Source organism: Sporothrix schenckii (assembly GCF_000961545.1).
Source record: "Sporothrix schenckii 1099-18 chromosome Unknown Cont44, whole genome shotgun sequence".
Lineage (NCBI taxonomy): Eukaryota > Fungi > Ascomycota > Sordariomycetes > Ophiostomatales > Ophiostomataceae > Sporothrix > Sporothrix schenckii.
The window spans coordinates 1,444,789-1,466,339 of record NW_015971145.1 but is presented as its reverse complement, the minus strand read 5'-3'; the positions used below and the strand labels follow the sequence as shown (position 1 = coordinate 1,466,339).

General features: G+C 55.1%; 7 protein-coding genes across 7 annotated transcripts; 4 read left to right on the top strand and 3 right to left on the bottom strand.

Annotated features, from left to right (window-relative positions):
* Positions 1–306: 306 nt before the first annotated feature.
* On the top strand, positions 307–561 carry SPSK_10169 (uncharacterized protein; the record flags this gene model as incomplete). Its single annotated transcript, XM_016736719.1, has 1 exon — positions 307–561. One exon carries the CDS (start codon positions 307–309, stop codon positions 559–561), a length of 255 nt encoding a protein of 84 aa, XP_016587197.1.
* A 1,019-nt stretch (positions 562–1,580) lies between these two features.
* SPSK_10113 (uncharacterized protein) lies at positions 1,581–1,882 on the top strand (the record flags this gene model as incomplete). The annotated part of the gene is made up of 2 exons (XM_016736669.1): positions 1,581–1,657; positions 1,690–1,882. 2 exons carry the CDS (start codon positions 1,581–1,583, stop codon positions 1,880–1,882), a joined length of 270 nt encoding a protein of 89 aa, XP_016587196.1.
* Positions 1,883–2,959: 1,077 nt separating this feature from the next.
* Positions 2,960–4,579, top strand: SPSK_09070 (myo-inositol-1-phosphate synthase; the record flags this gene model as incomplete). The annotated part of the gene is made up of 1 exon (XM_016735650.1): positions 2,960–4,579. One exon carries the CDS (start codon positions 2,960–2,962, stop codon positions 4,577–4,579), a length of 1,620 nt encoding a protein of 539 aa, XP_016587195.1.
* Positions 4,580–4,991: 412 nt separating this feature from the next.
* SPSK_09282 (uncharacterized protein) lies at positions 4,992–6,329 on the bottom strand (the record flags this gene model as incomplete). Its single annotated transcript, XM_016735858.1, has 1 exon — positions 4,992–6,329. The coding sequence occupies one exon, from the start codon at positions 6,327–6,329 to the stop codon at positions 4,992–4,994; it is 1,338 nt and encodes a 445-aa protein (XP_016587194.1).
* Positions 6,330–8,768: 2,439 nt separating this feature from the next.
* SPSK_08627 (uncharacterized protein) lies at positions 8,769–11,170 on the bottom strand (the record flags this gene model as incomplete). The annotated part of the gene is made up of 2 exons (XM_016735218.1): positions 8,769–11,048; positions 11,132–11,170. 2 exons carry the CDS (start codon positions 11,168–11,170, stop codon positions 8,769–8,771), a joined length of 2,319 nt encoding a protein of 772 aa, XP_016587193.1.
* Positions 11,171–12,090: 920 nt separating this feature from the next.
* Positions 12,091–14,155, bottom strand: SPSK_08767 (dimethylaniline monooxygenase; the record flags this gene model as incomplete). Its single annotated transcript, XM_016735355.1, has 4 exons — positions 12,091–12,635; positions 12,713–13,115; positions 13,175–13,556; positions 13,608–14,155. The coding sequence occupies 4 exons, from the start codon at positions 14,153–14,155 to the stop codon at positions 12,091–12,093; spliced, it is 1,878 nt and encodes a 625-aa protein (XP_016587192.1).
* A 2,221-nt stretch (positions 14,156–16,376) lies between these two features.
* Positions 16,377–17,946, top strand: SPSK_09111 (nucleolar protein 12; the record flags this gene model as incomplete). Its single annotated transcript, XM_016735690.1, has 3 exons — positions 16,377–16,474; positions 16,525–17,200; positions 17,281–17,946. The coding sequence occupies 3 exons, from the start codon at positions 16,377–16,379 to the stop codon at positions 17,944–17,946; spliced, it is 1,440 nt and encodes a 479-aa protein (XP_016587191.1).
* Positions 17,947–21,551: the final 3,605 nt, after the last annotated feature.

The window sequence follows — 21,551 nt, the reverse complement described above, 5'->3', positions numbered from 1 at the left end:
CAAACTCGAGCAAAGTCGATACAGTTTGGTGTTCGCCGTGTGGAATAGCCAGCATCCCCATCGAGTATGGAGCTGAGAGATTAAGTACACGCCACCTCTTTACGACAGATAGCAGCAACTGTCTGCTCGAGGCGCAGATCTGGGATGTATGCCGGTTTGGTGGGCGCCCGAGCGGCAAGGTCTGGCGAGATACTCGACATATACATGTCGAGTTAGAAAGGAGCAGTTGGGGTTTGCTCAAGAAGGTTCTCAAAGGTAAAGTGCCAGTACACGACAGCCTTTAGAGAGAACATGATCCAACTCGACATGCATACACCTTCCACAACGGTGAATGTACTTTGGAGCTACATCGAGCCAGTGCTGGAGTCTGCTATATTGGACACTGCCTCTCCGGGAGATGGCCAAGTCCGAGGACACAGCACGCAGAGCTCTGATCTTTCTGCTCCACGCAAATCGGGTGCATTTGAAGAACGCCGTTTGCCGGAGAATGTCAAACACCCGAGCCGAGGGTCGTCTGTTGACCGGCCTGTTCCCAGCCACGTCCCAGTTACGTTCCCATAAAAAACGTAAAGATTTGTCTGGGAATACATGAAAACCAAAATAAAAATAAACAACAAAACCCCAAACAGCCAACCACATCCACCACTGGTCACCAGTCGACTATTCGCATGGAGCAGACCTGCCAACCACCGGCCGCCAGCTGCAACCGGACCCGCCTGCTGAAATTGCACAAGGCCACGGCGGGGACAAATAAGATATGTTGAGGACAGCTAAGTGGGAGTACTCCGGACTCCGTCCGACACTCCATAGATCAGAAGCGAGCACAATGGCTGTGGGTCGTCGAGCAACTGCTGCATCGGATGGCGGGCGGCGGGGTTCCCAGCCTGTCTTGCCCTGTGCAAGTACGATGTTCGACATACAGTGGGGGTCTTTACAGCGGGGCCGGTGGGAATATCGTGGGAGAGTGGGACCGTTGGCAAAGTTTTGTGTGGGAGTCAAAAAAAGGCAAAGGGGGAAAATGGGGATAATGTCAAAATGATGATATGGGGGGGGGGGGGGGGGGGTTTCATGCCACTTGTCCAGCAAAGGTGGTCTCGGTCGGCAGGAGGCAGGAGCAGGCGAGACAGGCAGCAGAATTAAAACTGCAGCCGATCGGTCCGGCCTTGGTATGGCCTGATGTGCTCGGAGAAACCGCCGCTCTTTCCTCGAACGACCTGCGCCGCCGGGTTTCCTAAACAGGGAGGATGCAGACAATCTGCAGGAAGGGCAATCGGGCAATACTCAGCAGCTGCGAGAATACATGCAGAACAGGACGAAAAGGGAAAGAACCAAGAGTGACAGAACCACCAAAGGAAGGAGCACAAACGACGAGCACTTGTCCCTCGCCTGTACGAGTGAGAAAGATGGGCAACCTGGAGCGCCAATTTAGCAGACAGTGTCAATCCTCGCATCTGCAACGTATTTTTTTGTGGAATCAAAAGGCCAAGAGCATGCGAAAGCAAGTCTGCATTTATGAATGCAACTAGGCTATGGAAATTAGATGAAAATCTTGACAAAAAAAGCCACAACATACACAAAAGATGGTCATATCATCGGGGAGGGCAGGTGGCTCCCCTATCACTCCTACGAATACGCAAAGACACAACTACAAATGGAGGTAAGAACCAATACTTGACGTCTTGTATGCAGGAAGGAGCTATCGCCCATGATATGTCCTGATAAGAACGTCTTGAAGACGAAAGGAAGGAAGGTGCAACTGTCCGCACTCCCACGGGACCTAAGTGGTGTGCCGCGATTCTACGCTTCTGGGCGAAGTGCGGAACAAAGCAAGTCCAACAGCGGACTGCGACTGGCCAGTGCTGCAAGCCCGCCTTACTTTTAAGCTGCAGTAGCGTGCATGTCAGTTTGTTTCTCGCTAACGAGACCGCGCGCCGTTGTTGATGTTTGGCTCGCTTGCAGAGTCCGCAGTCAATCCACACACATTGCCCCCTCCGAGGCCTTCCGGCCACCACGATAAGCAGGCGCGACCGCCCACTTTGTGCCCACTTGCCCCTCCACCCGCCGTTATCGTCCCAGTCAGATACTATTCACCGCCGTGCCCCTCGGTCTCCACCACATACCATTTTTTCCGTGCCTTCCCCCTTTCGCCCGTAGTGTCAGGCTGTCCCCATGGGCTGCGTACTCCGTAGTTCAGCAAATTATTTCGTACAGTAAGAACGACTTAGAGACGAACTAGAGATTGCCAAAAAGAGGACCCGACTGGCTCGCACCTATATATTGTTCACCCCCTATCGGATGCCTCTCACGATCGTTCCTTCCTTTCTTCAACGAACTCTCCGTTCCCAAACTACTTTGATCCCTCCGCTTTCTGCTTTTGCATTCCAACATCTTCACTCTCACCATCACTTTTGTCTTAACGACACGGCCACGGCCCCCCCGCTAACTATAAACAAAACCGTTTTTAAGTTGGATGATCGCGCTCTCCAGGGTTGCGATCGCCAAATACCGCCAAAACGTTTTCTAATCTCCTCAACTCGTACGTGTTTCTCTCTATCTTTTGCTTTTGGCGACTTTAGTGACGCCGGTCGCTCTTTCCCTCTTGCTCTGCTCTTAGACTGTCCCCATGACTGCGGTGACGGGCTGCTCCTTCTGTCTGAGCATGCCGGCCACAGGCGATCATAGTCGTTCCTTCCCATCTCTCTCTCAAGACGTCCTGACCATTTACTGACGCCTTCCTCAACAGGGTCCATCACCCGTTTGCTGGAGGCCGTTGCACTGCGTCCCCGGGTAGTTCAGCGGACTCAATCCAGACTCAATAAAGAGGCACTTGTCTGAACCGTCAACACCTCTTTTTCACATCTCCTGGTCTGCTCCTTTCCGCAAACCTCATATCCATTCACATCGTCAAGCAAGCAACCGCCAACCAACATCTCCAATCCCGTCAAGTCTCATTTCAAAAATGGCTCCCCACGCTGAAATCGACTCCTCCAGCAACGGAGATGGACCGATCAACGGCCGCAACGGCCAGACTGCCGCCGCCGCCGGCAACCTTTTCACTGTCAGCTCGCCCAACGTGACGTACACGGACAGCACCATTGAGTCCAAGTACACGTACCGCACGACCTCCGTCACCACGGGTGCTGACGGCCGCTTCACGGCCACGCCCAAGGAGACGCTCTACGACTTCAAGACCGAGCGCGCCGTCCCCAAGACCGGTGTCATGCTGGTCGGCTGGGGCGGCAACAACGGCTCGACCGTCACCGCCGGCATCATTGCCAACCGCCGTGGCCTGACCTGGGATACCCGTGAGGGCCCCCGTGCCGCCAACTACTACGGCTCCATTGTCATGGGCTCGACCCTCAAGCTGGGCACGGACGCCGCCACCAACCGTGACGTCAACATCCCCTTCCACGATGTTCTGCCCATGGTCCACCCCAATGACCTTGTCATTGGTGGCTGGGACATTAGCAGCCTGAACTTGGCCCAGTCCATGGACCGTGCCGCCGTCCTCGAGCCCACGCTCAAGCAGATGGTCCAAAAGGAGATGGCTGCCATGGTTCCTCTGCCCAGCATCTACTACCCGGATTTCATTGCCGCCAACCAGGAGGACCGCGCCGACAACGTCCTCCCCGGCTCCAAGGCCGAGTGGGCTCACGTCGAGAAGCTGCGTGCCGACATCCGCGAGTTCAAGGCCGCTAACAACCTGGACAAGGTCATTGTGCTGTGGACCGCCAACACCGAGCGCTTCGCCGACATCATTGCGGGCGTCAACGACACTGCTGACAACCTGTTGGCTGCCATCAAGGCCGGCCACGAGGAGGTGGCTCCCTCGACGGTTTTCGCAGTCGCCTCGATCCTCGAGAACGCGCCTTTCATCAACGGCTCGCCCCAGAACACGTTTGTTCCGGGCGCCATTGACCTGGCCGAGCGCCACAACGCGTTCATTGGTGGCGACGACTTCAAGTCCGGCCAGACGAAGATGAAGTCGGCCCTCGTTGACTTCCTGATCAACGCCGGTATCCGGCTGACGTCGATTGCCAGCTACAACCACCTGGGCAACAACGACGGCAAGAACCTGAGCTCGCAGCGCCAGTTCCGGTCCAAGGAAATCTCCAAGTCCAATGTGGTCGACGACATGGTGGAGGCCAACACCGTGCTGTACAAGCCTGGCGAGAAGCCCGACCACACGGTTGTCATCAAGTACATGCCCGCTGTCGGCGACAACAAGCGCGCCCTCGACGAGTACTACGCCGAGATCTTCTTGGGCGGCCACCAGACCATCAGCCTGTTCAACGTCTGCGAGGACTCGCTGCTGGCCTCGCCCCTCATCATTGATCTGGTGCTCATTGGCGAGATGATGACCCGCATCCAGTGGCGCGCCAACGGCGCCGCCGAGTACAAGAGCTTCCACTCCGTGCTCAGCGTGCTCAGCTACATGCTGAAGGCGCCCTTGACCCCGCCTGGTACCCCCGTCGTCAACGCCCTGGCCAAGCAGCGCGCCGCCCTGACCAACATCTTCCGCGCCTGCATCGGTCTCGAGCCCGAGTCGGACATGACCCTTGAGCACAAGCTTTTCTAAGCTGTTGACTGCTTGAAGCCGCCTAGGCCGGTTGTAACGGCCCCGGAAAGCGGGAGTTTGCAAGTGCAAGCTACGGCACTTGGAATATATTGCCTATGCATTTTTGCAACTACCCGGACGCAAATCTTTACTTTCTATTGCCGCGAGCTCGTCAGAGTCTCGTTGGCCCATACGTTGATCTTCTTTTCTTGAGAACAATAAACCCATTTTAAAAATAAACCCTTATATTGGAAATCGTATATGTCTACCTATGAAAATGAAGTGAAGAGAATGACGAGCGTGAGAGTCAACTAAGCGATGAAAAGAAAAAAGACCCGAGATAGAGATAGACTCAAGTTCTATCTAAGATTTTAACCACCCAGGACCATGGAGGCCACTAACAAAAACCGACGACAGCTCGCAGTCCAACTCCTTACATCAGCATCACCGCCAGGCCTACAACGGCCGCACCCAGTGCCACAACCACCGACCCGGCCGAGCCAGCCATCATCAGCGCCGCGGCCGGTGCCGCACCACTCGTAGACACGGTGCCGCTGCTGGTGCTGCTGCCCTGGCCCGTCGCCGTTGCCGTTGTCTTGGCCGTCGCCATGGTCATCGAGCCCGTCATTGTCATCGTGATGGTCTGTCCGTTGGTCGTCATCACCATGGTCGACACACCGCTGCCGGCCGCGCCGGTCTCGCCAGCGACGCCAGTCGAGGAGGATGTCGTCGTCTCGGCCGCACCCGTCATCTGCTGAGTCGCACCGCCCGCGTTGTTCTCCGTCGTCGTCTCGGTCGGCAGAGGGTCGAGCGTCGCATCGCTGGTGACAATCGTACCGGGCAGGGGCTTGAGCGTTTCGGTGTCAGCGGCCGCCACGGCTCCGGCACCAGCGGCACCAGCAGCACCGACAGCGGCTCCGGCAGCAGCTCCGGCAGCAGCAGCACCAGCTGCCGAGCCGGCAGACGAGCCAGTAGACGAGCCCACAACCGCAGCCGGGGTCGCAGAGGCAGCAACAGCGGCAGTCGATCCGAGAGGCGTCAGCGCACCACCGGCAGCAGTGCCGATAGCAGGAGGGGCCACACCGGTTCCGGCGACGGCGGCAGCCGTGGCCGCGTTGGCGTTGGCGTTGGCGCTGGCACCGCTAATGATTTTGACGCCAGCACCAGTCGAACCAGCAGCAGCAGTCGCCGCCGCGGCCGTCTGCACCGACTGGAGAGCCGCCGAGACGGACGCGCTGCCCAGCGGCTTCAGCGGACCCGAAGCGACCGCCGCCGTGCCACCAAGAGGCTTGAGGGCCGCCGTGTTGGCGTTGGCCACACCGGTTGCGGCTGTTGCGGCTGCTGCAGCCGCTGCAGCTGTCGCCGTCGCTCCCGTTGCACCCGCCAGGTTAGGTAGCGGCTTCAGCGAGCTTCCCGCCGGAAGTGCCGTCTGCAGACCCGGCAGAGGCTTGAGGCCGCCGCCGTTTCCAGCCAAGGCGGCCGACGCGGCGGCAGCGTTGTTGGTGAGGCCACCCGCCGTGGCAGCGTTGGCGGTGACCGCGGTGGCGCCGCCGCCGGTATTGTTGAAGCTGTTGGTGCCCTTGGCGCCCTTGGCACCCTTGGCGAGATTAGCCTTCAAGGTGTTGATGTTGGCGGTGGCGGCATTGGCGATGGCCTTGTTGTTATTGTTGTTGTTCTGTTGGTTGTTGTTCTGCTGCTGCTGGTTGTTGCCATTGGCCATGACCGAGGCGGCCAGGAGCACCGTCGTCAAAGCCGTTGCGGAGAAATGCATCGTGGCTGTTTTTGTATAGAAAATCCAGTTGGATACCGAATAAGAAAATGATGTATATAAAATGTACACAACCGCCGGGGTCGACTCGATAAAAAAAAGTACGAAAAGAAGAAACTGACAGACCAGAAAAAGGTGATCAAGTGATTGAGTGATTTGAGTTAAAACAGTATTGTATAAAATAAATAGGATCAACCCAGGAAAAAAGCCTGCACTGCAGTGGTTGGTGATAAAGAAAGGAGAAGAAGAGAAATGAAGACGAAGAAGAGAAAGCGAAATGAAGGGAAATGTTGTCGCCGACAAACAAAAGAACAGCCACGAAACTACAGACCAGTGCTGGATGAAGGGAAAGAAAGGAAAAGAGGAAGAAACGAGAACGAGAAAAGAAAATCAGGAGGAAGAGGAAAGGTAGAGACAAAAGGCAGAACGTATGGCAGGTAAAGTCACGAGAAGACAGGCATAAGACAGAAACGTGGAGTTTCCCATGGAGCCGGCCATGGGGTTCCGGGTTGACAGACAGCCGCATGGAACGAACAGGGTTCGAAAGTGAGAATGACGTTTAATCCAGAATGCGTAGACTACAGGGCATCGAGAAGGGCTGGTCGGCAGCAAGCGGCAGTCAGCAATGGGCCGAGGAATCAACTACGAATGCCGAGACGACAGGTTCGCCAGGGGAGTCTATGGCCAAGGGGCGTGAAATTCAGTGAACGGATGAAGTCGAGAGCGTCAATGATTTGCGACACTTGGAGTCTGAGGGCAAAATGTGTCCAAGGAAACAAAAAGGAAAGGTGAGCGACGTGGAACGAGAGGCCAAATACGACGGACAACAAAAGGGTACACGTGGAGCAGCGGAAACACGGGGCTTCTCGAGGTCACTCCTAGGCATGGCCACTGCAGGCGTGCACCGTGAGAAGCGGGTGCGTCTCATGATGGTGGTTTGGAGTGGGGTGCAAAAGAGACGAAAAAAACGGCAGGAAAGACAAGGCGACATAAAAAAAGAAGCTCAACATGCAGGGCATAACAAAACATGTCTTGGCATTCTGTGACCCGAGCCTGAAACGACCCAGCACGCATCGAACTACGGAGTGCAACTGACGCATCTGTTTCTCACTCACCTCTCAGCGCATGAAGCACGTTCTCTTTACGGAGCACATCGTACTGGATATGGATTGCTTGATGTCCTATTCTTAGCCGTCTGGAGTGCACATCACGGCACATTGGGCTGGTAATGGTGGCTGCGGACGGACATCTGCATGACGCGTCCTAGGTCACCAAATGAATAATGGTTATAACATGAGAGGTCATGATCACGGAAAGGACATGTGGAAGGCTGAATCTACAGGAAGAAAAAGACAACCTCTCGCCATTGCCAGAGTGACATTGGACACAGCTGCCCCCCGAGCTCCTGGGACGACGGCGAGCCGACGTCAAGTCTGGCAAGGGTCTTGTTCGGAAGAGAAAACAAGCGAGAAAGGATGAGGACAGACAGGGCATCGTGGACGAACGAGAAGGTGAAGGAAAAAGAAAAGAAAAAAAAAGCATCCCCTTGCCTTGGTCAAAGTCTCGACCGCTCGAGAAGCAACAAGGGGCCCGTTTAAACTCAGGGCTCCAGGCGACGCTAATCGAAGCTTTATTCTCTCTCTTAACCCTGCACGTACTCCGTAATTCTCAGCGAATTGGCAGACTGGTAGAAATAGAGAGGAAGCCATTCTTTCGGGGCCCAAAGTAGGGTGTAGTCCGTCATAGGGTCGTATGGGGAAGGTACGCCTTTCGTTAAAAGCCACTAAAAGCGGGTACGGCCGCCTCCTGCCTCGTCGTTTTGCCCTTCCTCCCTAAAAAAGGGTCCATGTTGCGGCTCTGACACGCAGCGCTATCTTGGCTGAAACGCGCATCACACTGCGTCTCCTCACAGAAACCGGCGAATTGTGACTGCCTGGCTCGACATTGCGTATTACATTTATTCAGCCATGTTTCTGTGACTTGTCGTGAGCTTCGCTGTGATTCCCATGAAATATGCATTGGCAGTTGTCCTTTGCTTTTATGCACTTTCATTAGAGCGGAAGCCGTCCGCACCCTTTCGGCGTCAATAGAGTTGCATTACATCCATCTCATCTCGTCGTAAAGACAAGACGAATCGCCCAGGGCCAATGTTTGGATAGGCGTACAAGAGACGTAAAATACAAGACGGTATTAGACAATATGAGTACATTGATATAAATATAAAAAGGTCGACAAAAATGGTGCTCCCCATGAGCACTGATATTTTCTCCTACAAAAACGCGTAACGGCAAAATTTCAACCGACTAATAAACTAACAAAAAGGAAATAAAAGTCTGAATCTCTCGGACGCCAAAGTCAAGCAGGACAAAAGAAAGTAAACAATCCTCTTCCCTAGTATCGCCGTAGTCCTTCTCTCCTGCCGCAAAACTGCGCGGACTAGATCTAGTTGTCCCCGCTGCCGTGGAAGGCGTCACCAAAGGCCGAGTCGTCCATGTCCATGTTCAGGTCGAGGCCGTCGTCGATGCTTGCCAGCGGGTCGCCGCCTGTCGACATATCGGCAAGTGAGCCAAAGTCGCTATCGACGACAGCACCGGCACCCGGCGTAGGCACAGCCGACTCGGGCTTGCTGCCGCCACCTAAAGCCGCCAGGGGCGACTTGACAGGCTGTGTAGGTACCGCTGACGTTGACGGCGGTACTGGTGCTGTGCCGGCAGCAGCTGTCGTCGCGTTGGGTGCCGCACCAGAAGCGCCTGCGGGGGGCCCATCGCCACCAGGGGGCACCACGACCCAGTCGTCGGCACCGCCAGCAGTGGGGCCCGCACCAGGCTGGGACTGACCAGCGGCATCAGCCATGGCCACATCGCCAGCTGCTTGCCTAGGTGCGCCTGTGCCGGAACCAGCAGCACCGATAGCTGTCGGGGCAGTCGGACCGGCAGCGCCCGTCGCTGTAGCCACGTTGGACAGGCCTGAAGCAGGAGGCGGTGCAGCCGGCGCTTGTGCCCCCGGTGTCGGGAAGTTAATAGGCGTCGATGCCGGGGAGAACACCGACTCCATCTGGTCCAGCATACCGGCCGCCGTGTCACCCATATCCATGTCAGCGTCGCCAATCAAGATCCCACTCAGCTGCGAGCCGGCGGGCGACGGGTGTTGTGAAAGAGACACGCTGCCTGGTGCCGTCAATCCTGTGCCGTCAGGGGCGCTGATCAGAGGCACCTCAGGCGCCAGCTCCGGCTCGGGCTCCGGTTCGGGCTCCGGCGACGGTTCCCGATAGCCACCGTCCTGCACGCGCACCACCGCACCCGACGCGACTACCTTGCGGCCCAATGTGCTCTCCACATGCGACACGACCTCATCGACCGTCTTCTGGTGCTTCTGGTGGCTCCAGTGGCCGTCGCCAGACGCGTCGCCACGGGCCGCCCCATTGTTCGCCGCTGCGTCGTCGTCGCCGTGAAGACGACCCTCCACGCGCCAGATCTCGGGCCCCGTCTCCTCGGCCGTAAACCGCAAATCGTGCTCGGCCTTCTTCATGGCTGAGTTGGTGCGCAGGCTGGCCACCAGCTTCTCGTGCTGCGCCTTCATCTCGGCAATATCGTCGTTCGTTGCCGAGATCTTGTCCTCCACCCGCTTGCGGAAGTCGGCGGCGAGGCCAGCATCCAGGCGGCCCACATACGGGTTCTTGGGTACGCGTTGCGATGCGTCAAAGGCCTGGCCCTCAAAGATGCCTTCCGTGATCGGCGCCAGCTCGCCCTTGAGCCCGAGGCCCAGGTCTGCGTACCCAATTTGGTTGATGCGGTACGGCGACGAGATGACCTCCTCCATCCACTCGTGGTTCTGCTTGTAGCGGTCGAGGCTGACGTCGCGCGGGGTGATGACATCAAACATGTCGCCGCGCGTGTACTCCTCCTCGTCGTCATAAATTGCTGCGTCCATGGGCGAGGGGCCGTGGCCGCCCGGCCCACCGCCGGCGGCTGCGGCGGCTGCAGCGGCAGCGTTGGCGGCCGCGTTGGCTGCCGAGTGCCGCGCGCGCTTGGCTGGAGGCGGCGGCGCGAGGCTGCCGCCTCCGGCGGCACCTGCGTTCGGCGGGTACGCCATCTGCTGGGGCACGCCGGCGGTCGCGTAGCCGGGCGGCACGCGGGCATCGCGCGGCAGCGGAATCTGCGGCCAGTTGACGCGGTCCGACAGCATAAACTCCTTGCGCGTGATCTGGCCGGCGCGCTGCAGGTTCTGGCGGTGGTCCATCATGGCGCGCAGACGCGCGTCGAGTCGGATCTTCTTGACGGGCGTCGGCTCGCGCTCGTCGACGGGGCCGTAGTGGACGAGCCACAGGCTGGGGTCGACCTGGGGCGCGTTGGGGTTCGGTACCTTGGGTGGCATGAGACGGAAGCGCCGCCGCGAGTGGGTGGCGTACTCCTCGCCCGGGCGGTAGCCCATGGGCTGGTGGAACACCTCCAGAATCAGGCCGTCGCGGATCTCATGCTGGTAAAACGTCTCGCCGCGCGGCCAGATGTACCCGTCAGACGCAAATTCGGTGCCCATGCGCTGCAGCGGCTGCCAGGTCAAGATGATGGAGCCATCCTGAGGCGTGTCGAGAAACGTCCAGAAAAAGGGTGCACCGTCGCGGGCGATGCGTGGCGAGTTGAGCAGCCACTCGGTCACTTCGGGGATGCCAAAGCGCGGTACGAGGGGGTAGCGGTACGCGCTGATGAGGTGGATGTGCGGGAGCTGTGGGTGACAGGAAAGAAAAGGTTAGTTGCTTTGCGTCTGACTTAAAGGGCCAACGTTTTGCCATCGCTGTCACATCATACCAAGTCCGGGTGCACGTTATGGCTGGGGTCCGCAGCCATTGTGCTAGATTCGCGCGCCTGGAGGTATACGAGTAGCACGCCGAAGAGTCGATGCAAAAGACCTGTCGATTCGATTTCGTCTGGTCGAAGACACTTTGCGTCGCGGATGCAATGAAAAGGCCACAACACGGGTGAATGGGTACGCGCAACCGATGGAGCGACAAGGAGCCGCCAGTCGTCGTGGGAATACTCGCCGTTGTCAATGGGTGGATGAATGCCCGCGCGTCGTGGGGCTCGTGTCGTCGTCGCTGGCTGCAGCTGGAGAAGTTCCTAGGATTGAATCGCGACGCACCTCCTTAGACTTTTTTGGCCTTTGGCGCGCGTTGGCGGCTGCAGGCTGCACCTAATACTCCGTACAGCTGCCCCATTCACTACTTTCTCACAGATGTGGCTGGTAATATGTGGCGCAGAATTGGCACGTGACTCTATTGACTTATTTCGGTCGTCGCCGTTAGGGCGCTTTGTTGACTTTCGGTTCTGCATACGGCCCTAGAATGTGGTCAAGACAGCCATGTGGTCAAGCGGGATGATCTGACAGACCTTGGCCTGTTCTTTCTTATGTCGCGTTATCTGATCTGTGTAAGACGGTCTCGCTGTGCTGCCAACAGGACGCGGCGACTCAGGACGGTGCTTACAACCATATTTCGCTGCCAGTTCGACGTACAAGGAAGAAGAATGAGTGTGCGGATACGGTCACAGAATGGGGTCTTGTTTATGAAAAGACGGCTTCAGTATTAGGCCGGACCGCCGGGTATCTTTTTTAAAGTAAAAGGCACGCCATGGTTTTGATTTTTATAGTCAACTCTTGTATCAGTGCATTGCTTGTTCGTCGTTTATCGTAAACCATCGTAACGAGTTCGTTTTTCATAATGCCTATCAGTTTTCCACCACGTCTACTTCGTGCTCTGCTATGCATACGCTTATAGCAGCGCTTTGATTTTGTCTCCCATCTGGGGACCAGCGCTGCTGTCCGGCGTCGTCGCTGTCAGTGCGATGTCATCCAGATACCAAGTCGGATCCGCTTCGTCGTCAAGTTCTTTGGTCGAGAAACCATTGCCGAGGTACCGGAAGCGGTTGCGACTCGAAACGGCAGCTCCGTCACGACTATCGTCGGCTTCATACACGTATTCGTAGTCCTCGCCGCGGAAAGTCTCGAGCATATGGAAAAAATGGATACGGCTGCCCGGGTGCAGTGCTGTGACCGGGCCGTTCTCGTCTTCGCCCTGACGCTGCTGGCCATCACTGGTGCCCTTGAACCACGAGCGACAGGAGGAGGACCAGGCCGTGCGCGGCATAAAGGCGCGGATGTGTTCGCTGTAGTCGTCGACGGCGGCTTGGGAGGGAGTAATGGCTTTGATGCCCTCGGTCTGGCACTTGTGAATAGCACCAGCAATGTACGTGGCAATGTGCTCGGCCAGCGTGAAGACACTACCATGACCGATTGGGGCATTGGGGCCCAGGAACGCTGGTTTGGAGAATCAGTGGGAGATTCTCGCACATAATTCCCTGACACATCTGGACGTAACGTGAAATGAAACTTACTGAAATAGTTGGGCAGCCCCGGCACGGCACAGGACATGTAGGCCTGGGGTGTGTTTTCCCGCCAAAGATCTTGCAGATTGCCGTTGCGGCCGACGAGTGGGAACCTGGGGCAAAACGACACGTCGAATCCCGTGGCACAGACAATAGCATCGACGTCGACAACGTCACCGTTATCCAGCTCCAGGCCGCGTGGAAGGACCCGGCGGATACCATCTGTGACCACCTGGACGTTCGGTTGGGTCAGCGTCTGCAGATAGTGCGGTGCCGGTGTCATGCGTCGGCAGCCGAGCGCATAATCGGGGATCAGAGCCTTGCAAAGCCGCTCGTCTTCACCCAACATGGCAGTCATATACTGGCGCACGTGTCCGGCAGCAAATGACTGCATCGGGCTGTCTTTGAGGAGCTTTTCCGTCAGCAAGAAGAACCAACCAAAAACCAAGCTCTGCCAGGACGGCTACTCACTATAGGAAACGAGTTGTTGGTTTCCTTCTCAATGGTCTTGACAAATGTGCGGTACAAGGCCGGGTCGGATTGGAAGCGCGAAATTTGTTCGGGCGTAAAGTTTTCTTCGACGTCAAGCTCGATCGTGCCCATGACCTCGGCGGCCGGCCCCATCTTGAATATTTGGACTCGCGGCGGGATAATCCACGTTGGTGTCCGAACAATGTGCACGAGTTTCTTGACATCGGCATGGATGGCCGGCACGATCTGGACGCCAGACGAGCCGTTGCCAATTACGGCCACCGTCTTATCCTTGTAGTCAAACTCGGCTGGCCAACGGGCACTGTGGACAAGATCGCCCTCGAAATCGTGCAGCCCTTCAATATCAGGCCATTTCCAGTTGCTAGACTGTTACTATTGCCCCGAGACAGAATGATCGCGGGTTGGTACTCACTTCAAGATCCCGGATGCGTCAATCAAGAAATTGGCGTAGTCGCTAAAGTGCTCGCCCGTAAGCAGATTGGCAATGGTTAGCAGCCACCGACCCTGAGTTTCGTCCCAGCGCGCACCCAGCACTTCATGCTGCGTCTTAATCACACTGCCACGCATGCCCTCGTCCTCGCAGATGCGGCACAGGTACGCGTTGATCTCTTCGGCCGCCGAGAAAAAGTTGGACCACTCCCGGTTTGGTCGCCACGAGAATTGGTAGTTGTGGCTGGGGATGTCGCAACGGCACCCTGGATAGCGATTTTCGAGCCAAGTGCCGCCAACGTCCGTGTTCTTTTCGTAGACGACGTGCTCGTAGTTCTTTCCCGGGTTCAGACGTAAAGTGCGGACCATGTTGATCCCACTGGCACCGGCGCCGATACCGACAATTCGAAGATGCCGCGCCGTCCCGAGAGGCTCTTCTTTGACAGTATATGCGGGCGTAAACATGGCGTTGTTGGTACGGCTGGAGTCAAGGGGTAGGCGAGTTGCATGACCACCACCAATGTCGGCCATCTTGTGGGTACGGATGTATTGAAGTCAGTAAACCCCAGCCTTTCCAGAGGGCAGGTAGGTACAATAAACAAAGAGTGTTTATCAAACGCTCCTTTGTCTCTGTTAAAGGTGAGATGAAGCAAAGAGGATGTTAAGTGAACTGCAATTTAGGCCACGACAAGGAAACGAAAAACAGAGAACATGAGGAAAGTAACTCGCTGTGTTGCGATGATATATTGACAAAGGAGAACTTGTTCGAAAACGATACAGACAAGAAGATAGATAAAAAGATACTTCAGAATAAAAAAACAGAGCGCCGCATAAGAACACAGGAAGACAAGGTAATCAGAGAACTTATATGGCCGAAAAGGATCCTTCCGGCGGAGGGTCGGCGCATATGTGTCGATCAAAATAAACAGCAAACAAACGGGTGCCAACAGACACAGGTCCCGCCGTGTCTCTATCTCTTTTAGTATGTCTCCGTCGTCAGTTATTTGAGTGGTCAGGTATGGGCTCTAGCGTCCGACAGATGATGACACAAAATCAATCAATGATCAAAACGGGATGCCTCGGTCAACATCTTGTCGACTGGCTTGGGGAAGGTGGACTACGCCCACATCTCGCGCTGAAAACATCTTCCCGGCCTTTGCGGAGCAAACAAAAAAAGAAAGAAAATGTAATAATATAAAATAATATCGTTATGGCGTAAGACATGCGGTCTTCCGTCCGCTTTCCAGCCAACCCACACGACGCCGGAAATGGACGTGCCCCACAACAGAAAGAGGATAGAAGCGGTGGCGGACCGTAGAGTATGAAGGAGGAGCATAAGTCTCACGACCTCGTTGGTCAATTTACGGGTGCGCTTGCCATAAAACAAGGGCTAACCGTGTTGGCAGGTCGCGTGCAAGGGACTGGAGCAGAAGCTGGGGGGGGGGGGGGGCGGCGAATGGCGACGAGTATCAGTTCAACGGTCACTTGGTGCACGCCGTGTGCTAACCACTGGATAAAAGGAAAAGATGAGAGAAGAACAAAAGACTGGGAAAGGAAGGTAAGAGAGGTGCAAGCAAGGATAGTCTTGGTGCGGGGAACATGTGCATGCAAATAGGTAAGCATACTTGGAGCTAGGCCCGATGATAGTGAGTTAGTCGGTCGAGACGAGAGGACCGTATTAGACGACGATGCTGTGTGACAGGGATAGTGAGATGGACAATCTGGGCCGCATGGAAGTGGACCATAGGAATGGCCAGCTAAACGGGAAACGGCGAGTGTCCAGTTGGAGAGAAAGGGCTTTCTCGATTGACAAAAGAGGAGGACCTCTGGCAGTAAGATTCGTGTAACGAAGCAGAAGTGAGCCGTAGGCCCAGCTGCAGGGAAGGGGAGCGCATCAACAATGGCCGCGTGGAAGATAGCAACGAAGGGAATTGAACACGAGAAGAAGCATAAACGCATGAGAGAAACACGAGTTGACAGCACACAACGAGATTGCAGCCGACCTGTTGGCGGCCCCGGTGGACAAGTGGTGGCGGGCATCGCTTGTGTGCCCTGTCTCATCCGGACGCCAGCATGACGAAAACTTAGCAAAGACCATTGAATCATGGAAAACAATGTAACGAAACGAAACAAGAAAGCCGAACAAGAGGGACAAGACACCTCCACTCCACGTGGAGGATGAAAGGAAGCATTCGGTGGAAAAGAAAAGCCAAAGGAGAGACACAATGCAAACGATAGCCCGAAGAGGGAAACGTTGCCAATAAATAAGGCTGGCGTGAGGTCGTAAATTGTCCAACCACAAGTCGAGAAGGCTGCATTTTGAAAATAGTTGAGAGGTGATCACAAGTGGGAAGTTAAGTGGCCAATGGTAAAAGGGAGCACAAAAGCAACTGAAGCTCTACTGGGGGGCTCAAAGGAAGGTGCTGCATGTGCAGGGATTGTGTGGCTAGCTGCGGAGAGTCGTGCCGGTTTAAACATTTACGCTGAAAAGGGAAGGCGGTGACGGCCTGTTGAGGGAAAGTGGGAGTTGTTGCTGCGTGGTACCCACAAAAAAAGTTGTTTGCGCCGGACAACGAAGAAGGAACGACGACATGTACGTGCGAGGAATAGCAACGAAAGGAAAGTACACCCGGAAAAGCAGAAAGGGAAAGAGAGACAACAATTTTCCAATTGGGGAAACAACGACTGGAAAGCGGTTTGGCATACTACGCTGTTTATCCAATTTCGGAAACTGGTCATCTGCAAGACACGAATGGAAACAGCACTCGTGGACTGCTGCATGTACAACCCGACCGAAGAAGAGGGGCCGCATCTTGATAAAGGTCTTACACAACTCATGCAGCCACTGGCGTCCGTTGTGGTGTGACAGACATAGAACCTATTATTCTTAGACGGGATAGCCTCCGAAGACAGAACACCCTGGAAAACGACGCATCCAGACGGCCTGACAAATCAAACCGCCATTGCCACGCTTCCATGGCTTCCTTTTCATTTTCCTTTTCTGGGGACGACATCGAGGACGACGGCACCACGAGTACCGTTCCGGGCCCAGGTGTACAAGCCCAGGATGCAACGGTCACACTGACACCAGCAGCCAGCGCCTTCCCTGTCCAAGGCAAGCCGCAGCTACTGCCACAACGCCACGACCTGAAGGAGATGCTCTCCAAGCTGCCGTCCAAGATTGCCTACAGTCTTCTGGACGTGGCATTAGACAGCCATGTGGATGCTGATGGCACCAAAGGTAGCAGCAGCACAGTCCCGCGAGAGGCGCCGTTCCGGATACGTCTGCCGCGACGCGAGCTGTGGGACGTCAAGGTTCAGTTGATGGCGGAGGAAGACGAGGAGGACGGTGGCAGCAACACTAACGGCAGTGGCGAGCTTGCGCCCGGTCTTGGAACCCACGATGTCAAGACTGGCATCTACGAGGGCGGTTTCAAGAGCTGGGAGAGCAGCGTCGACCTGGTCAAGGTGCTGCTCCAACAGCCACCAACGACAGCCGACTCGTCATCCGCGCCGACGCCATCGGATGTTGCAAGTGCCGTTTTGTTAAAGGACGGACCCGCCCATATTATCGAGGTATGTCCGAACACCATGTCCTTTTTGTTCTCTGATTTTGCCGCTTGCTCCCACAATATCTCTGCTAACGTAGCGATAAGCTCGGCTGCGGCACAGCACTGCCATCCTTAGCCCTCTTCCACTGGGCATGTGCAACATATGGCTCTGACAGCAAGGCACAGCGGAATCACCCGCTGTCTATCACCGTTGCCGATTACAACCCCAGTGTCCTGTACCTGGTCACACTACCCAACTTCGTCCTGGCATGGGCTCTCCAGCAGCGGCACGCCAGTCCCCTCCTTCAGCAGGCTTTGATAATCGACGAGGACGGCGACGACGACAACGGCGAGCTAGAACTGACCGACGAGGTCAAGGACGCGTTTTGTACCTATGTGGCCTCGGCCGGCATTACGCTCTCATTTCTGTCGGGCGGCTGGTCAGCCGAGTTTGTCGACCTGCTGTATGACACCACAGCTGCTGAAAAGCCGGCTCCCCATACGCTGGTCCTCGGTGCCGAGACCATTTACTCGCCGTTTGCCCTCGAGACGTTTGCCGTGACGCTCTTGTCGATCCTGCGCCGGGACGGCGGCCCGGCGTCCGCTCCGGCCACCGCCAAAGCCATTATCGGTGCCAAGAAGCTCTACTTCGGCGTCGGCGGCTCGCTGGACGACTTTGTCAAGCGCATGCGCGAGGCCGGTGCCACGGTCAACGAGCTGCGAGAGGAGGCAGACGGTGTGCGGCGGGGCGTAGTGCAGTGTGTGCTGTGAATGAGCATTCCTCTTCCCAACCCAAATCTACCCAAGGTAGGAGAGCTTGCACTCTCTTCGGTTTCGACACATCCGGTCTTCCGGAAGCTCCTGCGCCGCCCCCTCTCGTGCTGCACACTGGCGAAATGGCGGCGTTGCTCGGCCCATAATGTCATCGACGATTGCCGCGGTAGTGATGCGACAGAACGTGCTGGTTTCATATTTCCCTGGAAATGCAGTTCGGCACTTTCCCTGGCAGATGAGGTCCGCCATCTCCAAATTAGGCCAGGCCTGTCTCCGTGAATCCCACTTCGAAAACGCCGTGCGCGGTAATGTGCACCCTGTGGGCGGCATATAGCATCAATTTGCTCTTCCGCTTGGTTGTGCTGTTGAGCAGTTTCGTTTCGGGTTCATTGTCTTGTTATGTATCCTTTCACAGCTAGACATCTAGCACCGACAAAAATGCGCTTGCGTATAGTTGTCTTGATAGATGGCAACTAGATATGCATATATATGTATATAAACAAAACCATTGGTTCGGTGGTTTTGATGCTTGGATGTGGCAATATGTACGCAACAATACAAAGAAAGACGGATAGTGACCATGAGCAACAACTTTTCGAAAACATGATAACTTTCGTCACCTACGGATGAGTTTATTCCGAACAAGGGGATAAGAACTCTAAAATTTTTGCATAGAGCCTGGACCGCATTTTTAACTTTTTGAAACATGATGGCGACGGAGTACTTCTTTTTCAGACACGGCATTGCGCCGATCCCCGGCGGCTGTCCGACGGCGTTTATTCTCCTTTGGGGCATTTTCTCCTTTTTACTTGCATTGTCGAACGTTGCCCATCATTCCTACTGACTCTTGATACAATGCATGTTTGGCTGGTGGGTAATGCGAAGCAGCAGTTATGTATGGTGCAAGGGAATGCGAATTTAAGTCACTGGTACTTTCGTCATACCTTTGTCTACATACCTTAACACATCTAAGGCCACTGCGGACTTTACTATTGGAGCCCACCGAAGCAAAATTGGAGACTTTTAAAAGGGGATGAAATGGGAGTAAAATGGGAATGAGAATAAAATTTCAAAGTAAACGGCAGGAAAGGCGAGATCGAACCCATTGAATATCGAAATTCATGACATCGTCAAGGACCTATAACTTGTACGAGACATTGGTTCCAGGCCCACGCAGCTAAATCGGTACACCAAGTGACGTCCGTGAGAACCATACAAAAAGGCCTATGGGGTTGGATCCAAAAGAAGGTTACATCACAGAAGCACAACCACCCAACTAGGGAAACAAGGCACGGGATGGGGACGTATTTCAACGATATACAATATTTTGCAATTTAAGACGTAGACGTACACGAGCGCATGGCTCTATCGAGAAATGCTATGCCCGACTAAACGACCGCATATTTAAAGCCGGTTGCCTGATGTTCCTGGCTTGGCTCATTGGCGATACGTTGTGATCGACGCCAATGACCAGTGCCAAGGTGGACGCGAGTGAAAAGCGAAGGCGTTGGGCGTAGTGCGTATCTTACACTACAGCATCTGTAGACTGAAGTCACACCACCAACATGACTTCTTCCACAAAAGGTTTTCCATGGCTGGCGACTGCCAAGACTAGCCACGGAAATGCTCTGCTGTGTTGGGATTGTGATTCCATGTTTCGCGACCGTATTTGGGATGGCTATTTTTAACCCTTTTTACATCATCGCCCAAAAACGGTCTGGAATGTGTGGCGTATGGCACCTTTGAAATGAGGGCGCAAAAAATTGGACGGAAGAGTGCGAGTGCAAATACAAGGCAGAGCTGCTTGTCGTTTGATTTGTGGCGCCACCTCTCTCTTCCCGTCCGGACTCTACGTCCTCTCATTAAACACTGAACACTCCCATGCACATTTTGGAATGTCGAGTGACGCTCCTAGCTGTTGAAAGATGAGTCCCAAAATGTGACGTCCAATTTGGCAAATCTTGCTCCTACGGCAGGGTTTTGATGACTTCGCCAAAGAACCCGAGTACAAGGCCTGACAACTCCAGCCTTGTTTACTGTTGCACCGACTATTCGGGGATTGTCTTGGCGCACGTTTTGGCAACGTCATTTCGTAGCGTCATAGCGAGCGATAGCTCGGACGGCTTTCATCTTCCCCCATGACAAGGCCTGCCTTGGAAAGAGGGTCTCGAAAGAGGGAAGGAGGAATAAAAGCGGCCGCTATGCGTTTCAGTGGGCAAGGAAACCTGCCCAAACAATATGGGATAGATGAACAGTGTGCGGCACGGCTGGGCATCCCGCTTGCCGCAGGTTGAACCTTGTGTGTCTGCGTCTCTTGAATTTCTGTCTCTCGTCTTTTCTGGTGTACTCTTCTTGTTTATGTGCCGCTTGGTTCACGGAGAAAATATTGCCTAAGCAATATGCAGCGTGGGAAAGACGGGAGAAGGAAACATGCTCTAACAGTTGGGTGATGCAACGAGGGCTTTCACATAGGCAGGACGTCGTTGGTCTTCACAAAGGTGCCGAACGAGATTAACGTGTTTTTTTGTCGCCTCGGCGTACTTCATAACATTCGTCTTTGTCGCCTTCCGCCATTGCCGGATGTTGCTTTTTTTTTGTTACACTCTTTTCCGCTATGAATAGAAGCAAATGACAATTCCAAGTAGAAATTGTCACCGTGAGGCATCCTCGAAAACGTTGCCTCTGATGGTTGATCTGGCTATTGACAGGGCCGGCGGGAGTTGCCACAAGAAGTGGCTTGGCAGGCAATATGCAAGGGGGAAATACTGCGAGGCTGCACTGCCAAACAGTTTTCCACACACACTCAGACTTGGGCTAAGCTGGATTGAGGCCTAACCGGTGGAGATGGACCGGGGGTGCGTATTTTAATCAAGAGAAAGAGGAAAAAGGAGAAGCCAAACACGCCCATCAGTTGCTTGCTACAGGAGAGGCTTGCTGATTCCGGAGAGGGCGAGGGACTTTGTGACAGAAATCGGTCGTTTGCTGCTGTCATTTTGGGCACACCCTCGAGAAAGAAAGCGAATAACACCGTATGCAAGTGAACTACTTGCCGGAGCTCTTGGCCAGATCGGTAGGAATTGAAGCCAGGTTCTTTGGTAGCCCACAACCAACCCTGGTCGTTGGTTGCGTCTGCTTCGATCGCGACCATCGCGGGCACCGCCCAGGCCTGGCCTAACAGACTTGGCGGTCCTGGGGAACACCTGACAGTGAGATATTTCCGTCCCCGTGCGCTCTTCCCACGGAGGATGCCCCTGCTTTTTGTGCTCCGTTAGACACTGCACACTCGTGAGCCGGCAATATGGGAAGGATGCAGAGCTCCACCGAGAGAGATGGGGGGATGCTGAACGCGCGATGTGGGTGAGATCGATGATCAGCAAATGTCTTTCCCCGTCGAGATGCTGCACTGAGTGCTGGAGACGAAGTGGACCAATTCGGGGCAACGCAGCGGGCTGGAATCTGGACCATTCGACAACATCCCTTTTGTCGTCTTTGTCTAAGAGTTGAGACTTGACGGTTTTAGGGTACATTGCTTTTCGCTTCTAGGCCCTACTCCGCGTGCTTTCTGTCTCTGAACCCCTTTCTTTGCAAACCCTCCGCCTGTC